This window comes from Aythya fuligula, chromosome Z (genome assembly GCF_009819795.1).
Source record: "Aythya fuligula isolate bAytFul2 chromosome Z, bAytFul2.pri, whole genome shotgun sequence".
Classification (NCBI taxonomy): domain Eukaryota; kingdom Metazoa; phylum Chordata; class Aves; order Anseriformes; family Anatidae; genus Aythya; species Aythya fuligula.
In genome coordinates this window covers 1,421,973-1,442,422 of record NC_045593.1, presented here as the reverse complement: position 1 = coordinate 1,442,422, position 20,450 = coordinate 1,421,973, and the positions used below count along the sequence as shown (strand labels likewise).

Sequence of the window (20,450 nt, the reverse complement as noted above, 5' to 3'; positions counted from 1 at the left end):
GGACTGCATGCTCTGAAGTTAATCAGGAGCACCGGCAAGCAAAACGCTGTTTGGTTGCTAACCTAGCTCCTAGCCTGCATATTTTATGCGTAAGGAGAGAGTTAGCTGGAGTTTTGTGCATTTGGGAAGCAGGGAGAGCTGTTTTTGTGAAATGTGCAATTAGTGGCTTCGCTGTGTAAAACAATTCTTCAGTTTCCCACTAATTGGACTTTGTTCATTTTGTACCCATGAGCTCAATGGATGGGAATTAGAGCCCTGCCTAGTCACGGGCCAGTGCAGCTCGCATTTATTTTTTAAACTCTCCTTTTGGTCAAAATCCCTTTTTTTTCCTCAGCGCCTTGCAGCGCCATCCCCAACCAGGCTGTCCCTGCGTTGGGTAAAGTCACAAATGGTTTGGTTTTCATCTTCTTTCCTTACGATTTCATTTGTTTTGTTTGTTTGTTTGCCAGGACTGGAGAAAGGAAGCCAGTACAGTTTCCAGGTTGCTGCCATGACAGTGAACGGGACCGGGCCACCCTCGGACTGGTACACGGCAGAAACACCCGAGAATGATCTCGATGGTAAATGCATCTCTTAAAAGCTCTTGTCTCCAAAAGCTTTCCAGCTGAGGGGTTTCACAGCCCTTGTCTTCTAGCACGAGGTTGGGGTGGCATTCCAGGGTCTCACCTGGAAACATCCACCCATAAATGTTTTCTTCTGCTCTCGGATCTCTCATGTCTTGTGCTGTGTTTCTCTGTTACCACCACGACCAAGGAGTCAGCAGCCTTTGGGATCGCAATTCTGTGCCAGAATGTAGCTCCCGAGCATCGTGGCCACTTAAAATAACGCTGTGAAGTGGATCTGGAACTTCATAAACCATAAACGTAATCAAAGGACCGACGAAAACGATGCCAGCAATCCTAATAATTCTCCAAGCAAATATTGAGATATGTCGAATACTCTTTCTTAGCCTTTATCTGCAGATTTTAGAAACGCAGGCTGGCAGCGAAGCTGAATAATTAGTGAAAGCTGATGAGATGCAGATACCTGAAAACCGTGGGCTTTGTAAATCAGCACAGATGCTGACACAAAAGGGAAGGAAAACACAGAAATGAAAGGGGTAGATAAAAATGATGGGGATATTTGAAGAAGTGGAGGAATAAAAGGAGAGTAATGAGAAAGTCTTACCTGAAAAATTAAGCAAAGTGCAAAACAAAATGGAACAAAGAAGCTGACAGATGGAAATCATGGCAAAACTACAATCCGCAAGAAGCAGAGATGCAGTAGAAAGGAGATGAAGAGAAAATGAAACTGGTGCAAATTGCTATGATTTTTAAAACAAAATAAGTCACCTCAAAAGGATCAAAGGCAAGCAGGATGAAAGAATAAATAAATAATTAGTTTAAATGCACCGTTGCGCTCGATATCAGCTTTCTTTTGACTCGATGGGTTTCCTTACGATCTCAAAATCAACTCGAAGGATTCCTGCTTCGTGTCCTTTCCCCGTGTCCAAATGCAAAAAAATGCTAAACCTTGGGGATAAATCCACTTTTTGCAGGAGTTACGCAGAGTCCTGCAAGTGGCAGCTAAGAAGGGAAGTGCTGGAGCCCAGCTTGCTGTCTGCAAGTCCTTCTCAGCTGCTGTGGCTCCTGCAAGCTTCTCCTGCTTTCTCTGGAAGCCTGCTTGGCGTCAGCAGCACGAAGACGAGCAGCATCCTGGCGAACGGCGCCAGCTCCCGATGGATATTCATTTTAATTAGTGTGTTTTGTTCAAGTGATTAGAAATCCAAACATCGCCGCTTCTTCAAGGTTCCCTAGAAAGCTCGCGTGCCTTTGCTGACAGCTGGGATGGTTTTAAATATTTATTTTCAGCCTCGCATTTCGTACTTTAAAAAGAAATAGGAGAAAGAAAAAAAAAAATAGAAATTGAAAGCAATGCGTTCCCCAAAGGGTCGGATTTAAATAGCTGGAGCAAGGATGCAAGAGAATCTCTGATCAACTTTGTGAAGGTATCCTCCAGGAAAATGGGTTTATGATGCTTGGTTTCTGATTACTGCACCGAACAGATGGAAGCTGTTACACATATTAGATAAGCGATATAGTTTAGCTTCAGCTCTAAATTAGTGCTTTAAGAGCATGACAAGCCAGACTGCTCTCAGGCTGCAATTTGTACTGAAAAGGGATTGGGGAAACATCTGAACGAAACGGGACGGGGGAAAACTACCCGGACTCGGTAAAATACACATCCACGAAAGTCTGAGAAAATTTAGCTCCTTTGTGATTTAGGATGAAGAGCTGATTCGGCACTTGAAGGAGGAGAATGGGAGCTGAAAAATACTTCTCAGAAGTATTTCTTGAAGCCCAGAAGAACCAAAAGTAACTGCATTGACCTAGAACTGCAAGGAAATAGCCTCAAAAAGAAAGCAGGAATATAAAACGTGTTTCTATAGGATTTTTAATCCTGGGTATCCGAGTGCTGGTACACTGGATCAGCAGAGCATGCAGAGTGAGTGGTCCAGTTCCTGATGAACTGATGGATTAAGGTGCTTCCTGCATGTTATGTCTAACATAAGCCCTGATTATGGGGAAAAAAAAAGTTAATTCTGAATCAACTTTGGGTTGTTCTAAAGTTTGGAACTGTTTCAGAATGAGAAAATCGCCTCTTTTCCAGAAAAGGTTTAAAATAAAATTATTTAAAGTGTATTTAAAAGGATTTATGCAGAAATATTAAGCAAAAAAAAAGTGTTTTCAAAAAGTAGCTGTGTGTTTATGAAGCTTTAGTATTTGAAAAATGGTTCCAAAATGTTCGCTCCAGCTTCATTTCAGAGGCTTACGTCCCAAGAAGGGGATGAGAAGTGAAATGGCCTTTTGCTTTTGGAAAGCAGAGGTCGTGATTTTGCTCTGAAATGCACAAATCGCGTATTTGAATCGCTTGAAACGAATAACACGGAATGTTTGAATGATGTGGTTTTAACCCCGTGGTTAGGTGGTGTGGTGAAAATCTCTGCACCGCGTCCGATGGAAAAAATATCATTTGTAGGTCCTTTGAATAATCTGATGTCCTTTGTTGCCTGGGAATTCGTACTTTCAGGATGCTTAAGGAATTGCAGTATTGCTACTTTATCTTAACTTTTCATTTCAAGAAAATTTTCATTCCTTAAATTAATATTTTTATCCTCGGGGCTCGTTTCCGTCGCTTGCTTTGCAACCAGCTCTGTTCAGTAACTTTTGGTTCTGCGCTGAAACAAAGTTTGGGAACGGACTTGGGGGGTAAATGGCATCTCTACCCGGCTCACAGGGACACTCTGGGCGCAGGCTGTTTCTTCTTTTTGTGAGTAGCTACGTTGCAGTGAGCTTTTCGTCAACCTTTAACCGAGATCCGTGCTTTGCAATGTTAAGAAGTTGAAGGCAAAGGCTTTCTAAAGGGACTGGGTTTTTCAGACTGGTAACGTACTAAGGAGACCTCCTGAAGATCCACCAGGTTTTCAGGCTCCCCTAAAGCCTTCATCAGCATTCATCTGAAGGCACATAAAGCGCCAAGGACGCACAAACGTTATTGCAAAGTGTTAATTCTTCCTTTTTATTGCCTTTTCCAAGGTTTACAGTGGGAATGCTTCACAATCGGGAGGTGTCTTTTGTTGGAGTTTACGTCGTTTGATGGTTTTTGCTGTTTCCTCACCCCGTCCTTGTTGCCTACGAGCTTTTTGCTATTATATTGCAAGCCTTTTTATTGGGGGGAAAATAGTAACTTGTCTCTTTTCTGCTCTCAAAAAGACAAGCTACTGTGCAGCTCCTCTGAGGAGACTTGTGATATGGTAGCTGGGAGTAAACTCAAACAAAAGGCATTTACCTCACCTTTAAAGTAAAATCGGGCTCAGAGAAGGCAACAGGCTGCCAAATAGGCTCCAAGTGATTAATTGCTACTTAAAGTAATGAATTTTACCCGAGAATACCTGCAAATAAAACATCTCAGTCCATTATTTCATGTCGGGAACGTCGATGTGTAGTTTAAAGTGGCTTCAAAGTAAGAGAGGCATGTCCAGGAGTTCAAATTCCCTGCTTGTTTTCATGGCAAAGAGATAGATTATTGCCAGAATATCCTAGCACGTCGCTAACAAAGTCAACCTTTTTGTTAAATGATGAGCGAGCACAGGAGGACTCGTGCAATGAGCTGTCAGGATCCTGCGAATAGACCAGGGAAGATAAAAGTTGTCCTATAGGAAGTTCTTGTGCAGGTCATCTTTTTTTTTAACCTGTGTGTGTAGTTCCAAATCTCTCTTGTACATGTACATTTATATTAAAAGTGGAAAGCTCTAGGAGATTCTCTTAAAAATGGGCTCTTGGAAGGGAGGGATGTAGCTCAGAAATGAAGTTGCATGTAAGCTCTGCATGTAACCGAGGCATCTGGTCGTTTTGTGTGTGTGCGTGTGCCTGTTGTTTTCATTTCAATTACCATTTTGATTCATTTTTTAACGTTTTAAACTCAACCCGCGTGAATAGTAAAACTTCCTTAGAATGTTAATTCATTTCTTTGTGTTTGAATCCCAGAATCTCAGGTTCCTGACCAGCCAAGCTCTCTCCACGTCAGACCTTTGACCACGAGCATCGTCATGAGCTGGACTCCGCCGCTCAACCCCAACATTGTCGTCCGCGGGTACATCATCGGCTACGGCGTGGGCAGCCCATACGCAGAGACCGTGCGGGTGGACAATAAACAACGTTACTATTCCATTGAAAATTTGGGTAAGTAATCGTTTTCGTTCGTAGTAGCAGAAAAAAAAGAGCTTCCTCTGAGATTATGCTAGCTGGTAAGTTTATTTTCAGGCTGTCACTGGTGCTTCCTCCATATGGTGTTTTCTTAGGCTGCCTGTGCTCTGCAATTTGGGTTTGGTTTCACCTTTAAACCGCTGGACACTCTCAAACATATCAAATTTCCTTGATCAAATGCTAACTTTATTCAAGTAGGTCGTGTCTCGTGCTCCTAATGCCGACTCCCACTCGCGCGGAGAGCTGGATCTGAAGATGTTTCTCCCCAGGCTGGTCCCCCATGTTTGAGTTGAATGGCAATCAGAAAACTCCTATTTTGTGTCTGTCAAAACGGTGGCAGGAGAGGGGCTTGTTCATTATTCATGGCACAGCCTCTGTGACAGTTCGTCTGAATTCTGAGCGTGATACACAGGGACCTGGATCCTTCCACTGGTGATGGACCGTTCTCCTAGCGCTGGGAAAACAGTTCAAAGTTTAAAGGAAGGCTGAAAGTTTAATCGTTTCCTCGTTGTTGCTTCTTTAGCATTTTTATTTCAGGGAGAAGCGGTAAGTTTTCTGCTCCGTAATCCTGGGATGATCAGGTATTATGGGAATATTCATTAACTTGGTGCATTAGGGGGGCACAGCTCTGTTTTTTTATCTTAATTCTATAAGGCCAAAACTCTTTGATATCTGGGGTCACTTCCCTTTGCTATTTGTACTTTATAGCACCATGAAACGGCATCAGCCAATGCTTCTGCTGTTTCCTTGGGGGAGCTCGGGAAATAGACTGGAATAAAATGTTTTAATTGTTCCTCCATGAAACACTTCCTCTATGTTCAGTGGTGTATTTTATGGTTAATGTTTTTGCAGAGAGCCATAAACTGCCCCAAATATTCATCTACAGAAAAAAAAAAGAAAGAAATTATATGGAGAGAACTGCCCAGACCAATGTGCTTTGGCAAAGGTTGAGGAGATGCCAACAGAGCCCAGTCTGCTGGAGCTCCTGATGGTCAACTCTCCCTGAAAGTATCCGCATTAGCAGCTGGAGAAATGCCACGGGTTTTATGAAGCTTTGGAGTTTGGTTTTCTATATACAAATCTATTTGTGAATTTGTTTACTTCTTAGACCTCTGATAGCCGCTGCCATCAAGTGGAAGGTCTGCTAAGAAGCACTTGCAGATACAAGAGCCTTCTACTAGGCTAACAATACTCGGCACTGTGGAAAGCTCGTGGTATATTTCACTTATTAAAACTGTTTCTGTGGATTAAAAGTTTTCCAATATTCTTGGCTGCGCTGGCAGGCAGAAGTACATAGAAAGCCCAGCAGGGCAGGGAGGATATTTCAGTAATACACTTAGAGAAGTTGCACTCAGAGATCTAGCAGGTGTCAAGGAACTGTGCTGAGTGTAGCAAACATTTACTTATAAATAATTTGGTTACCAAAATCAAGGTATTTTTTTGTTGTTGCTGTTGTTTTTGCCTTTTTTTTTTTTTTTTGGCCAAAAATCCTCCAGCAGCCTGAAGTTTTACAAAAGTTATTCAAGTGGCAAGTATCTTTTCACTGTAGATTTTTTGGGGGTTGATTTAAATATTCAGCCTGTGAGCAGTGGAACTTGATTGCCATTGTCCAGACAAGTCACAGGCATCTGGTCCCTGACTGGCTGCGGACGCGAGCACTTTGGCCACAAATCCCGATGTGCAAATTTTAAATTCAACTTCTCAGAGCGTTCACATGTACAACTTTGAAAATCAATTTCCATGAATAATTGCACTAATTAAATTCCATCATTTCAATATCCACAGAAAACGAACCCCAGAGGGATGTGACCAAGGGCCCAGAGAAAGCTTTTAAAAAATCAGAGCAGTTGCCAACACTTCCTGCATTATTCACCGGCTTTATTAGAAACCATTACAAAAAATTACATGAAATGATGAGAAGGGATTATTTTCCTAATAAAAATACTGTTTTCAATAAGGTTATGAATTAAGATGTTCTGCTGGCAGGTGGGGAGGAAAAATACTCCCTGGAGGTTTTGTTGGCTCCTCTCCCCAGTTACAGCTGTGACACCTATGCAGGAGAGGTAGGCGTTATCTTAAAAGTGATATGCAAAAGCAACAACAAAGTTAGATACCTAAATAAATGATGAACTTCATTGCGTTTTTCTCTCTCCACTGAAGACTTTTGATCCTCGTGGCTTTTAGTGTTTGCTTCCTCTTGGCTCTCCTTGGTCTTGTTAGACAGAGATGGGGGAGAGGATGCTCCACTTCAGCCGAATGATGCACGTCGCTGAAAAAACTGGGCCTTTGCATCTTCCCAAAGTTCACTGCAGCCCTTTTTATTTTTCTTCGGTAAGCAATTTTGAAACGCTCTGCAAACCTATGTATCATTCATACGTTAGACTGGCAGGTGCCTGCATTAAGGAGCAATCAGGTTTGTCTGCCATCAGCTCCCTTTCAGAAAGCCTGGCCGACTCGCATTCACAGTCACCGTTTTCACACACACATGCATAAACCAAATACCCCGTGTCCGTGTCAGGCATTAATTTCCTTCCATAAGCATCTCCCATAGACCTGAGAGAAATGATGGGGAAGAACTCCCTGGTTAAAACTCATGCAAGGATGCAAAATGCCTCGCACCACGATATGGGCTCGTACACGTATCCCCGCTCTTTTTCCTGGCAACAGGCTTTGTGTGGGGTTTTGTTTGGTTTCCTCAGTGTTCAGCACTGCACAAAAGCACCACCTGGATATCTTCCTGAAGATCTTGCAGTTGAGAGATTGGCAAGTAGGATGTACACGGGTGTTGAAAGCTGAAGTTAGCAGCCCCCGTGGCACTGCCTTGTCGGCCCTATTCCCCTTCCAGCATTTGCAATGTGGTTGCCCTGGAAATTCCTGCCTTAGTGATCCCTCTTTGTCTGCCTCTTCCTGCCCTAGATTTGCGATATGGTTGCTGTAGCAATCCCTGCTCGTTCAATATATAATGCTGATATTTGTATGGGTTTTGTTCCCCCCTTCCCTAACTTGTTTGTGCAGCCGCGGGGCATTGTTGGCCACCTGCTTTTAGCAGTACAATTGCTAGAAATTTCTGGAAATACAGTAATTTGCTATAGTATGTATTCTTGTGCTAAATTCTGCGGTTATTTCCAATCCAAAATCACTTCCTAGTATCATACAGAGAGGTTGGGGCAGAATCAGAAACAAAACGTAGCCCATGCTTTAAGCCAAGGACTTATCATCTTCTCTGCAGTCAGCTGGTGGCTTTCCTTGTGGCCATGGCACGTCCACGTTCACTCCTGAGACCTTTGTGATCAAAGAGGACTAAGGACAAACTCTCTGGCCTGCACTCTGAGTATTTATTTTACTCCACTTCAGGTGAGCCACATCATCCACGTTGCATCTCTAGTCCAGCAAGCATGAAAAGACGACACCAGGGGTGGTTCAGTCCACCCAAGAGCTCCATCTTCTCATCCTTTCTTCTCCCTGTTGACAACTGCAGACGCCCATAACTGTAACTTGGCCACGGTGTGCGTGGTTATGCATCCATCCTGGAGCTAATTATGAAATGCCAAATATATTTGCACCTTCAATCTGCTGCTAATGATTGACAAAGAACGCTTAGTACTAGTTACGCCTAGTGCTCAGAGCTGTTGGATGGAAGACAGATATCAGTTCCTTTAGAAATCCTATTAGATACTTCACTGCACCTCCGTAATCCTAAATTTCAATTTTCATTTTAAATCTCTGCATGAAAGTACAGGGCTTGGATGCAACGGGAGACCTGCTTAAGTAGATCCCTCGTTAGGGAAGGATGGAGACCTACTCGCTTACAGAGTGGCCTGCTTCTTAATTCCTTCCCTCTTGATAATCATACTGATACGCACACTTCGTGTGGCAGCTTTGCATCATATTTGGGGTACTTAATTGATTACTTCCATCATGCAAAACTTTTCTAAGAACCGGCTCAGCCTGCACCCGGGCTGTTAGAGCAGTTGTCTGAGTAGCACACTTGAGCTGCTGAATAAATCACTTGAAAAACATGAAGAAAAGTGCTCAGCCTTTCATAATAGTGATTGAGAACTTTATTCTGTCTGATGATCATCTTGAATACGAGTATGTAGAGGTTACACTTTCTCCCTGGAATGAATTAAATAGGGTGATTTTCTCATGACTGAGTGGTCATATTGCCTGGGAGACACACTCACCGCGGGCACAGAAGAATCGAAGAATACACAGAGACTTCAGCTTTGTCAGTGAAGGATTTGTTGTGTTTTCTTTCTGCAGCGTATGAAAGATATTTGATGTCGGTCTCATAAATTTCAGCAGCAAGTGTCCCCTGCTCTTATTCAACCTTTTCTGTGACAGAAAAATCAGTGCCCGACTGACTTTCAAATGAATAATTCTAACGAGGAGACGCATTTCTGGAGAACCACTTCATCCATTTATTTATTTATTACTTTTTTTTTTTTTTATTTGTTGCTTGCGATTTTAAATGGAAAGGTTATTGGCTGATTAATGGTTGTGTTTTAACGATATTGAAGAAGTCACGGGTGCCAATTCTGATCTTTTACACGGAAGAAGTAACGATTTCTGTGCTGATCCAACTCAGAAGACGGTACATGTAGCAATGAACCAGCAGGGCTCATCTCCATGGAGCTTTGTATTAAAGCTTGCTCATGAAATAAATGCTTAAATGAAAAGGGAAGAGGCACGCCAAGGAGATTTCCATTTACCGATTCTGCAAACATAAAGGCCGGAGTATCTGAAACAAAACACCAGCTGTAATAATTTACATAAACCTTTTAGTAGGTCGTAAAGCTCTATTTTTAATTAATATATTGAAAAAATAAAGCACGGTAACTTTAGAATAGCATATTCTGATAGGCTGACAACGTTATTATATCATTCTGGGATGTTTTGATAACTCACTGTGGAATATTTTAATAAATGACAGCGATAATGGATAGAAGTAAGCAACCCTGGACCTCCTTGCGCTGGGTGGCCTCTGCTTGTGTGCCAACGCCGTGATGCCCCAAGAGTAAAAATGCTTTGAAAAACCTTTGGATGGAAACAGGAGAGTTATCCTCTAGTTAGTAGCATCCTACTACTAACAGTAGGGTATCCATATGGCATCCATAACATTAGTCCATCTGTAAAATGCCCTAAACCTTTCCAAGAACAAGTGTATAAAAATGACTGTTTTACAGCTATTCCGATAAAATATGATGAGAAAGGAGCAAATTCACAAGTTTTCCAGAAACGTAGACTTTCCACCTTAGAGCACATCCCGTCCTTCCCCCCTTCAGTATGTGAGAATCATTTTATAAAGGGTTTTTAAGCACGGCTGCCTTTCTGTGACCTAAGAAAAAGCGCCATTGATCTCCCCGAGCGTGCAGGAATTCATATGCACCCTCTTGAAAGAGTTTGATTGGGAAGCTGGAGCGCGCACATCTTGAAGTCTTATTTTCAGGGCCCTTTTAAACTTGAACCTTTGATCCTCCCGGCCCAGCAATGAAAGCAAAGTGCAGAATGTACAGCACGTCTAGCAAAGACTTTTTAAAAGTTCCTCCCTCTCCTCCCATAAAGCCCGGAGCTACGCACATCTGAAATTTTTAAGCTCCGAAGAGCAAATTTAATGGATGGGAGCAATTTCTGCTTAATTAGTAGTTTGGAGAATTAGAGCTGCCGTATAAATAATATGAACTTAATAAAAACTCATGCAGAGAAGTCGTTTTATAGTGCACTTTCCTATCTCTCATAGGCGTCGTTTTTCAGCCTGTGCCAGCACACTGGCTCCCAGCAGCTCCCCGATGATGGGATGTCCTCGTCACCCCATGTCCCATGGTGGTGGCAGCATGAAGGGACAAGGATGGACGTGCTGATATGCCCTTGTCCTCCAAGCCTAGTTCACATCGGGTGCTGAGAATAAAACCATCACAATCCCTTCAGCCTGCCACATTCATCTAAACTACAAAAAAACCCAAACCCCGCAACCCAACAATGACAAAGTACAAGAAATGAAAGCAAAGCTCTTAGATCTAAATTTTCTATTTTAACAAACATATTGGTAGGGATACTAAGGATTCCGTCAAATCCACCTTCATTTTAAGTGCAGATCAGATTAAATTTGACCCTCATGCATAGGCAAGGCAACAAAAAAAAAAGCATTTGGGTTTATTGGAAAGGGAAAGAAAGAAGGTTCTTCATTTTCTTTAATCTTTGCAGATGACAGTTGCGGATTATAACAAAGACATGAAAGGGAACAAAAAAGCTTTTTAATGTAGTTTGGGGTTGTTTTCTTCCCTTTGCATTTTTTAATACAAAATGGAGTGGTGAAAATCAAACAAAAATCTGTTAAATTTTGTGCATCTCACGGTTTCCCTCATAGCTTGCATTAAAACACAACACTAACAAGGAAAGGCACTTTGAGACTCCGGGGACTGTTCATTTTCTTTCTTGCCTTTCAAAACCGACTGTCATTTAAGGAATCCTGCCATTTGCCCAAATACTTCATGCATCAATTTTCTCTCATTCCTCCCTGACTTTGTTTTGCTTCGCCAGAAATTACTGGCGAGCAAAAGGGTCGCTTTGAGATCCGTGCTCTATTTACATTACACGCAGATCTGACATAACTCCCCCAAATCACAAATTGTGTAGATTTTAAGAGCATCCTCAAGTTAATCCTCTGGGCACAAGTGAATTGCAGCCGTATATCTCCGTGTAGGAATCCACTCCTCTGCTTCGGCTGACTTTCCTCAAGGTATTTTGGTTTATTTACGCCGTCATCCTCCAGTTATAATAAATAGCTAAACTGGCTTCCCTGACAAAATGTTTAGGGCCCATTAACAGTAGATGGGATGGAATATTCTGTATATAATAACGCTGGAATAAGCTCTCTATTTCTACTTATGGTAAAGAACGCAAAGCTTAAGAACAATTCTTCGTGCCAAATTGGAATAGAAATTATGCAAATAGCCAAAAATAACTTTTTGTTTATATTCATTTATCAACAGAAAAGAAAATAAAAAACCAAAATCTTTGTTACAATCTCAGTTTTCACGAACAAGGACAGATACAACACTGAGCCTTGTCTTCTTGAGCATTACTGGTATCATCAGGGGATGCCAAGGAGAAGAAACCAGCCAAGTGACCCAGATTCATAGATCCACGTTTGCTTGGACTAAAGACTCATTTGTTGCAAGGGAAACAAACCTCTCCTCCCAGTGCAACTTTCATTGTTATTTTTTTGTGTCTGGGTGCCTGAAGAAATCTTGCCCACCCTCTGGTTAACCCGACTGGTGCATTAATGGCATTTCTTCTGGTGTCAGAAGGCATCTGGAGTCACGGCCGTTCATTTTTTATTCATTTCTCCATATGTCTTACACTTCATTTTCTGCTACACTACTTCACTTTCCCCGAGTCCGCCTGCATTTGTAACGTCAATAACAAATGTCTGGGATACGCATTGGGATTTTTTTTGTTGTTCAGCATCCGCACCGACACTGAATGCACTGAGCTTGCAACGCACCGTGGGGGTTGTAAAGGTTCACATCTCCACAGGAGACAAGACCTATTTCTAAGCATGCTCAAATTACAGCCTTTGCTTTGAAAAAAACCCTGCACACTTTGTTATAATGCACACAGGACAGCGCTCACAAGCGAAATCAGGAAGCGGGCATAATGTATGACTAGGTGACTTCTTAAAAACAACCGTAAATATGGATTTGAGGCGCGTCTCCTGAACTGCTTTCAAATAAAAGCACTTAACAGATTCTCATTATAAATTCTCCTTGCTCCATTAAACACTTTCCCTGGTGTTTTCGAAGTTAAATGTTTCCCGAATGAGCCCGAGCATCCGTAAATGCCCAGGCTCCCCCAAAATAGCGGGGCTGCAGAAGGCTGGTGTGATGCTCTGGAGGTTGGTGCTCCCCAGGTCATCGTGGCACGGTGAGCTCCCACAGCTCTGCCTGGACTTGGGGTAGGTACATGTTGGCTTTGGGGACTGATTTACCGAGAATTGTTTGAAATGGAGATGTGTAGGACCCCCTCTGTCCCTCATCCCTCATCTCTGTGAAGCAGACTGGCAGAACTCTGCTCCTCGGGGACAATTCCAGGTTAACTCGAATTGATATTTTAACCACGTCAGAGTATTAACAGGTCTTCATTATTTGTGCTACGGAAGCGCCCACAAGTTCAAGATGAGATCAGGGTTTAATTGTCTGCTTAATGTAGAAACATACTGCGAGCCTCTGCTTCATATAGCTCATAGGCAAAAGACTAAAGGAAATGTGCCAAATTTAAAAACTTATATTTTGTGCTTTCTATTCATAAAGAAGTTACAAGCCCCATTCTCTATCACCGTGGGAAGTGCATACTTGAATTTGACAGCATTTGGTGAATTTACTTGAAATGAACAAAGTTTTTCTCTATTTTTATGGATTGCTCAGTTTACCAGAAGACGAAAATCCAGGCCAATTCTGTTGTGCTGTAAAGGAGATAACTCACTGGTAGGGCTCTTGTTTTATTGAAGGCAATACCCAAGCTCTTTATTATCCATTTTAGCCTTTCTGATGGTAACTCCTTTCCAAATGACCTGACACAGTCCTCAAAGTAATATCGGAGGGGTAGCTCCTCATCCACCACTGAAATGAAGTTGTTGCTGTCCTACAGAGTGCCTAGAAGGAATAAAACCAAACTATTTTGCTCTAGCAGACGACATAGAAGAGAGTCCTTTGGAGATCGTCACCATGAGAGTCTATTCTAGTGGAATACTTAAATTTATTAATACCATTAAAGACTGCTAAGATGATTTAAAGATTTCTTTTTTTTTAAAGGATGGATGTAATTTTCCTAGCTTGTGCTAAAATCTGCTCCCAAGCGTTGCTCTCAAGGGGAATTGTGTGTTGTCCAAGAAGTGGAATACATCTTCCTGACGGTTTCTTTTAATGGGATTTAATCTACTGGCCATTGGGTGCGTTAGAAACCCAAGGATATTTGCAAAATGATACTCAAGGCACCTCTCTCTTTTTCTGGAAGATGGTGTAATGCATTGCTTGAGGGTAGTTTCTGCGCAGAGGAGGCCAAATATCTTTTGGGTTGAGGTTAGAGAAAAACAGCACTATCTCTGGCTGTGATGTTGGCAGCACTTTTCCCTCTCGGTTTCCTGGAATCCAATAGCCCCGGTGTGCAGAGTTTATACTTCAATTTGACATTTGTCCTATCGACAGATTACCTTTTCCTGGCAATAAGCGAGTGTTACCAGGTCTTGGAGCTGATACTGGTACTATTGATTACCGAGCGCGATGTTTTTGCAAACCCAGACAGGAGTAAATTAGGCTGATCTTCGCTTGCTTCTCGAGATAATTTGCAATGACTGCCCCTTAGAGGGTTGCTCAGCACCAGTGGCAGTGACATGACATGCAGGGCATAGATGTAATTCTCTTGAAGACCTTTTCTCTTTCAGAAGGGCAACTCCTGCAGGAGTTACTCTGCTTTCAACCTCATCTAGACCACCGCCTCACTTCTCAACAACCCTTATGTATATATATATATATTTTCCCAATAACTTACAGGAATTCCTCTTGGTACAACCCCCTCCAAGTCCCTGTACTACAGGGTATTGTCAGACCCCATCTGTTTGGACAAGATACCCAAAGTTTCTCGTGATGGAGCCCTTCCTACTGGCTCAGCCATCCCAAGGGTAGCTTCCTGTAGCCTACAGTTGAAACCAGCTTAGTAATGGAAGGAAAAAAAATGAAATAAAAAAGCAGAAGGTGGTGGTTTTCTTCTTAAGCAAGCTCTGGCACCATAAGGATGCTATTCTACTATATTCATGGGTTCATCCTGATGCTCAAGCGGAGTAAAAGGCACCAGATCTAAATGAATTGCTACTTCACTTTGTGCCTCCCTCTCTGTATGGATTACGAAAGACGCTGACAAAGGTGTTGGGAGAAGATTATTGAACATCTAAGTAACCTTTATTGTTCTTTTATCGGCTCCATTAAATTAGAAGGACTTCAGCTGTTGTTCAGCGCAAGGCAGCAGCTCTAAGTGGTGTGATGGGATGAGCAACGTCTTCACGACGATCAGGAGACTCTGCCTGAGCTTCAGCTCTCCCAGGATACTAATCTGCAGAGCACTCTGCCGGTCCCTTGTGTCAGGTAATTGTTATAATAGGGAATGAGCAGAACTGAGAATGAATTTTTATTTGAGAGATAAAGGAGCCGATCTGGAAAAGCAGCCAAGTGCACTGCCCTCTTCACAACACCGTAGTTCAAGGCATGGTGTTTTCCTGGCAAAGAGTTCACATCTGGTTATTGAACATTCACTTTATAGTTTAAAGAGAAAATTAAATTCCACGTGAAAACATTTGTCAAAAGACCCCGTGTAATGGATGCAGAGATGTCGCAATTTTCTGTTCTTTAAGAAGAAAATAACAGCAGTATCTTCAGCAGGTTGCTATTCGTTGATTATGTTCTTTCCACTAGCAACATCCATCAGAAGAAATTGATTTTGTTCATGCTTAGTTTGGACTTCTTTTGCCTTTTTCTTTTTAAAGTTGAACTGCACAACGCAGCTTTATTTGCAGAGCATGTTCCGCACCAACATTGACATGATGGATCCTTTCCTGATGCTCTGATTAAAGCTGAATTCTTCGCTCTGTTCCTTCAAAGGCAAGAAGAGATTTCATGTGCTAGGAAAAAAAAAAATAAAAATGCATATAATTCTCTCCTTCTCCTGCTCCCGAATAGCTAATACAAATGGTAGTAGCATTGTTACTCAGTTGCATTCCCCACTGCAATGAATAAGAACCAGTTGAGAAAAAAATGTGAATTTATTCTGAGATTCGTGCAATTATCATCTCTAGAGCCCTTCTCTGTCATCGTTTCTTCGGCGTTGTAGCTGCCAGGAGTGCCAGCAGCCTTTCTGTTCCATTAGCTGCTGCTCTTGTTAGTAGGTTTATACTAAAAACCTTTCCTCATTTGAACTCCCGTTCCAGTCAGGGGCACTTTTCCAGAGAGCATCAGAATGACCCCGTAAGTATGACAAATATATAATGCTGTTCAAAAAGCAACTTTCTATGTGATAATACTAATGCTTTTTCACTTTTTTTGTGGTTGTATTGGATTAAACAACAAACTCTAATACTGTGTTCAAACCCTGTGCCATAGCAAATTGCCTTTTTTTCCCTCTTATCTAAGAAGAGACTCATGCAATTATTTATTGCTCCAGTTAGCAGCAGCTCAAATTAGCCACCTGAATTTTTCATGTTTTTTTAACAGAAAGCTGCAGATTGCATCCTCGTCCCAATCTGAGCTCATTTTTGCAGATGTAACCTTAGCCAACCTAGTTATAAACATATATCAAATGTCAGTCTGTTCCACTGATAACGTTTGATGGACTATATATTGTGCTGTTCAGGTAATTGTAATGAAGGATGTGCTAGATGGTCTTTATTTTAAAATTTTCCAGGAATTTATCACAGTTTTCCACCCAGTTTGTCAATTTGCGTGAGTACATCTTTCATCATCAAATTAGCCATAAGTCACTCCTTTGGCTTCTTCATTATCGGGAATTCACGACGTATGTTGATTAAATGTGACAGTTACATGTTTTGGGGCTTTTGACAGTAATTTCTCGAATCAGGTTTCACGAGCAATTTTTCACGTTTAAACTATCGATGTTCAAGGTGACACGCTTTTCCGACTAATGGCTCATTATTTAAAATTTAAGCCAAATGAAGTCCAGATGTCTGTGCTCTCAACATAATCAGTGGAGATGTAAACCAACCCGTAGAGGCTGATTCATCCGATCTTACTGAAATTCTTGTCTTAGCATCGTCCTTCAGAGGTGCTTGCCTCTTTGATTCCTATAGGAACAGCCTTAATGTGCCAAACTTGGAGAAAGCTGCAAAAAATAAGACTAATTCCATTGTCTTTTGTCATATGTACTCTTCAGAGAGCTGATGGCTTCCATAAAATTGGTATGAAAATAGGAAATGGATAGGACCATGGTGAGGCACGTTTATTTTCAAAGGTTACCAAGTAGTTAGAAAAAAACCTACAGTGCAAAATTTGCCTTGCTGTAGCAACTGTTGGCAAATACCTGGTACATCTCCAAATCCCAAAGCTTCATCTTTTGGCGTCCTTTCCTACATTCACCAAAGTATATGATAGTGAATGGTCCGTACGAACCACTTGTGTGACTCTGCCCGACAGCGTTGAAAACTCCTAAAAAGCCACAGAAGTTGGGTCAGGGACAGAAGGAAGACTGGTAGTGACCACATCTGTCTAGACTGACCACGTGAAATGCTTTTTCTTAAGCAGAAACAACCGAATGTAACGTTATTAAACGCTCAGATAAATAATCTCGGCATGTCACAATAAATAAATCTTCGTGTGGAGCCTGGAGAGTTGCACCACTTAAATCAGAAATTAAAAGCAGGATGCTAATATGGAGTGGAAACCGTATGAAAATATATATACTCCGTCTCCGTGAATGCAAAATAATTTCCTCGTGACTAATGATATTGCAGGGGATACGAACTGAATTCATACCCATACGATACTTAGCGCAAGGATTTATTAATGCACCCGTCATTTGTTTGGCATTTTTTAAAGTTTAGCTCTTTCGTGACAGAAGCAAAGAAGCCGCCTGAATATTAAGTGAGTATGTCACTGTTTCTGCTGGCCATTAAATTAAGTACAAAATACGTGGGTGGGAAAGACATTAGTAACAATATGCAGTAAGTACTTAAAGATTATTTACTCATTTCAGGTGCGCTGTAATAATATTAATCACGCTGGGCTCGTTTGGCGTTAATGCAGATGAAATATGTAATTCTGCAGCAGGGCTTTTGCAATGTCACATTAATAAATGCCTCCTCACGTAACAACATTTCTTCTTTTCCAGTAGAGGACTTGGTGAAGGCAGGTGCCCTGTTTGGCAGGTGTTGGAGAGCCCGATGTGTTCAGGCTGATATCTTCCGTAATTGTCTTTTGCACAGCTAGAATTAACTTCTTTAGGAAAAAAAATAGAAAGAGGGATGAAGCAATTTGCATGGAAAAAGTCAGGAAAATAGATAGTCTCATTTTCCTTAGGAAATTGTATCCAGAAGCAACGCAGACCTGAGCTGCTCATTTCACAGCGCGCCCCAAAATTGATCCGTGTGTTAAACCCCTCCCGTCCACAGCATAGACTGGGGGGTTCCCGGTAAGATAAAAAGTGGTAAAATGGCAATTTCTGAGCTGTTTCTGACCGGCACACTCACTGCGGATCCCATCTTTCTCTTGCACAGACGTTGGCTTAACTTTGTTGTCTTTTTTTCTTCTTTTTCAGGAAAGCGCTCGTCCGTCCTGCCTGCCAGGCCTGACTTTAACAGCGTGTGTTTTGTTTTGCCTTATCTGTTTTCTCCTGCAGAGCCGAGCTCCCACTACGTGATTTCCTTGAAGGCCTTTAACAACGCCGGCGAAGGAGTGCCTCTGTACGAAAGTGCCACCACCAGGTCGATGACAGGTGAGTCGGGAAATGCTCTCGATCTGCTCCGCAGCAAATTCCGCAATAGGCAAAACGATTTGGGGCAAGGCAATGGGAAAAAAAAAGAGCTCTGCGACCTCCAAATCCCTGCTAGAATAAATCAGCTTCATTTTCTTCTTTATCGTAATGACACGGACAGAATGAATTATTTACCCTTCCCAGAAATTGGCTTTATATTTTTAATGGGATGCTCACAAGTGCTTGCTCTTTGGTACGGTTTGGCCTGGGAGAAGCATGACTCCCAAAGCTTTTGGAAATGGAGAGATAGGGGTTGCTGTGCTGAATTCAGCCCAGATGGAATTGCTTTTGTTTCCTTCCTCCTTAAAGTAGTTCAAGTGAAAATGAATTAGTTAAAAAATAACGCAAAACAAGCACATTCCTATCATGCACGTTTACAGAAGCAGACAAAGGGGTTAGAAAAGGTGAAGATGCTGATTTACAGGACAGGACAAGGCTCACAGAAGGAATTTCCCAGCAGTAGCTGAGCAGAGTGCTTTTAGGCAGCTCTATTCACAATTACGATGTTGGGACAATAACAAAATTACAGGAGCAGAACTGTTTTGTACAACTTCTGGACTGCCTCGTGGGTTTTATCCACAGGGAAAAAAATAATAATAATAATTAAAAGAACAGAATCGAGGAAAAAAAAAAAAAAAGTGTTTTTCCTCTGGATTGACACCGTCATTTGGTGAATTTTTTTTTTTCTCGTGGCCCACCCATGGTGTTCAGAGCTGCCTGGAAGGGGAGCTGTGTCACTGAGAGCAACCCGGTCACTGACGCTGGCGTGGGTGTGCCGCGAGGAAGAAAGAACCCAAATGGCTGCTCGGTGGCTCTGCAAGGAAAAACGGCTTCCAGCATGCAGTTTTGTGAAGTATTCCCATAAGAAATCTTGGAAAGTCAGCAAGGAAAAAAAAAAAAAAAAAAAAAAAGACTCATTATAAAATCGAGGGTAACCATAAAAATGACTTTGATATAGTAAGTGTCAGCGAGCTTCTGGCTCAAAATTATTAATTTCACTTCTTGTCTGGAATCTACAGAGGTCATTCTTGCTGAGCATGCCAACAACATGTGTCTTGTAACATCTTCTTTCCAGTGAGTTTGCCTCGGGGTCCACGGAGACTTTAATTTTTAAGTTTTCTCGTTCCTTGTCTGACTCCATTTACAAACGACCCATCTGGCCTGTGGGGTTTGATTTCATGCGTGTGTGTAACCTCTTGTAAATTCAAGGATATCCAGGTGTAAAAAAGGTAATTCAGGCTTGGGTTATCTGCGATGATCCTCTTTGAGGAGCTTTTCTCATCACTGGGCACATATCTGAGCCTCCTGCTGGGCAGATAAAACCCCTGGGAGCCTGGGCGACTTGTGGAAGAGCGTCTCAAAAAGTTTTGCTTCCAGCAAAGCAGGAAAGCACAGGAGGGTGCAAGCAAGAACCAAGACCCCGTGTGTTTGCGTGGCCACTTAGCATGCGTGCACATACCTCGGGGTCTGCCCGACTTACGTAACGTGTAATATTCACAAATCAAATCTCCAAAGAGAGGGAGAAAAACTATTTTCCGTCCAGAGATTGCAATTTCCAAATGACAGATGTCCGTGCGTAAATACAAGCGAATGAAACTTCGGTGGAAAAGGGGGGAAGTATTTAGGGACCTATTTTCAGCCGCCAGTGGATTACAGATATTTCCCTCCTCCTCAGGTCAGTGATGACATGTTTCAACAACCAAATTATTTTGATTGAGTCTGACCATTTATTTTGCTAAAGCCAGCCTCTTTTCATAATCTCCTCTACAACAGCCCTTAAGTTTTCAGTAGAGTGGAGAAAGGCAGTGCAGTATTTGCTAAAATAGGAACTCGGCACCAGTCACGTTAACTTCCATCATGAAAAAAAAAAAAAAAAAAACACAACATGGGAACAAAAACTGCTCACCTTACAAAATTTACAGGCACTTCCTTTTGGAAAACTTCACTTCAGACAAAGAAACTCTTCGCTTTCAACCTTAGAGAAGCTCAATTCACTGAGACTGGACAAAAAAAATAATAAATTTTTAAAAAAAAGGTTCAGCTGCCCATTTCTGCCCTCGTGGAACATGGGCTTGGGGTTTGGATCACACAACACCAGATTGTTTCATTTCCTTCGGTGCCTGCTTCTTATCAAGAAGCTTTTGATGAAAGAAGCTACAAAAGCAGCAGGTT

At 42.0% G+C, this 20,450-nt stretch overlaps 1 protein-coding gene across 1 annotated transcript in view; it reads left to right on the top strand.

The window, feature by feature from the left end:
- DCC (DCC netrin 1 receptor) overlaps positions 1-20,450 on the top strand; it is a 360,844-nt gene that overhangs the window by 287,530 nt on the left and 52,864 nt on the right. Inside the window, exons 14-16 of the mRNA XM_032206156.1 lie at positions 450-560; positions 4,527-4,721; positions 18,144-18,239. Coding sequence (XP_032062047.1) covers positions 450-560; positions 4,527-4,721; positions 18,144-18,239 — 402 coding nt within the window. The remainder of the gene's footprint in view (positions 1-449; positions 561-4,526; positions 4,722-18,143; positions 18,240-20,450) is intronic.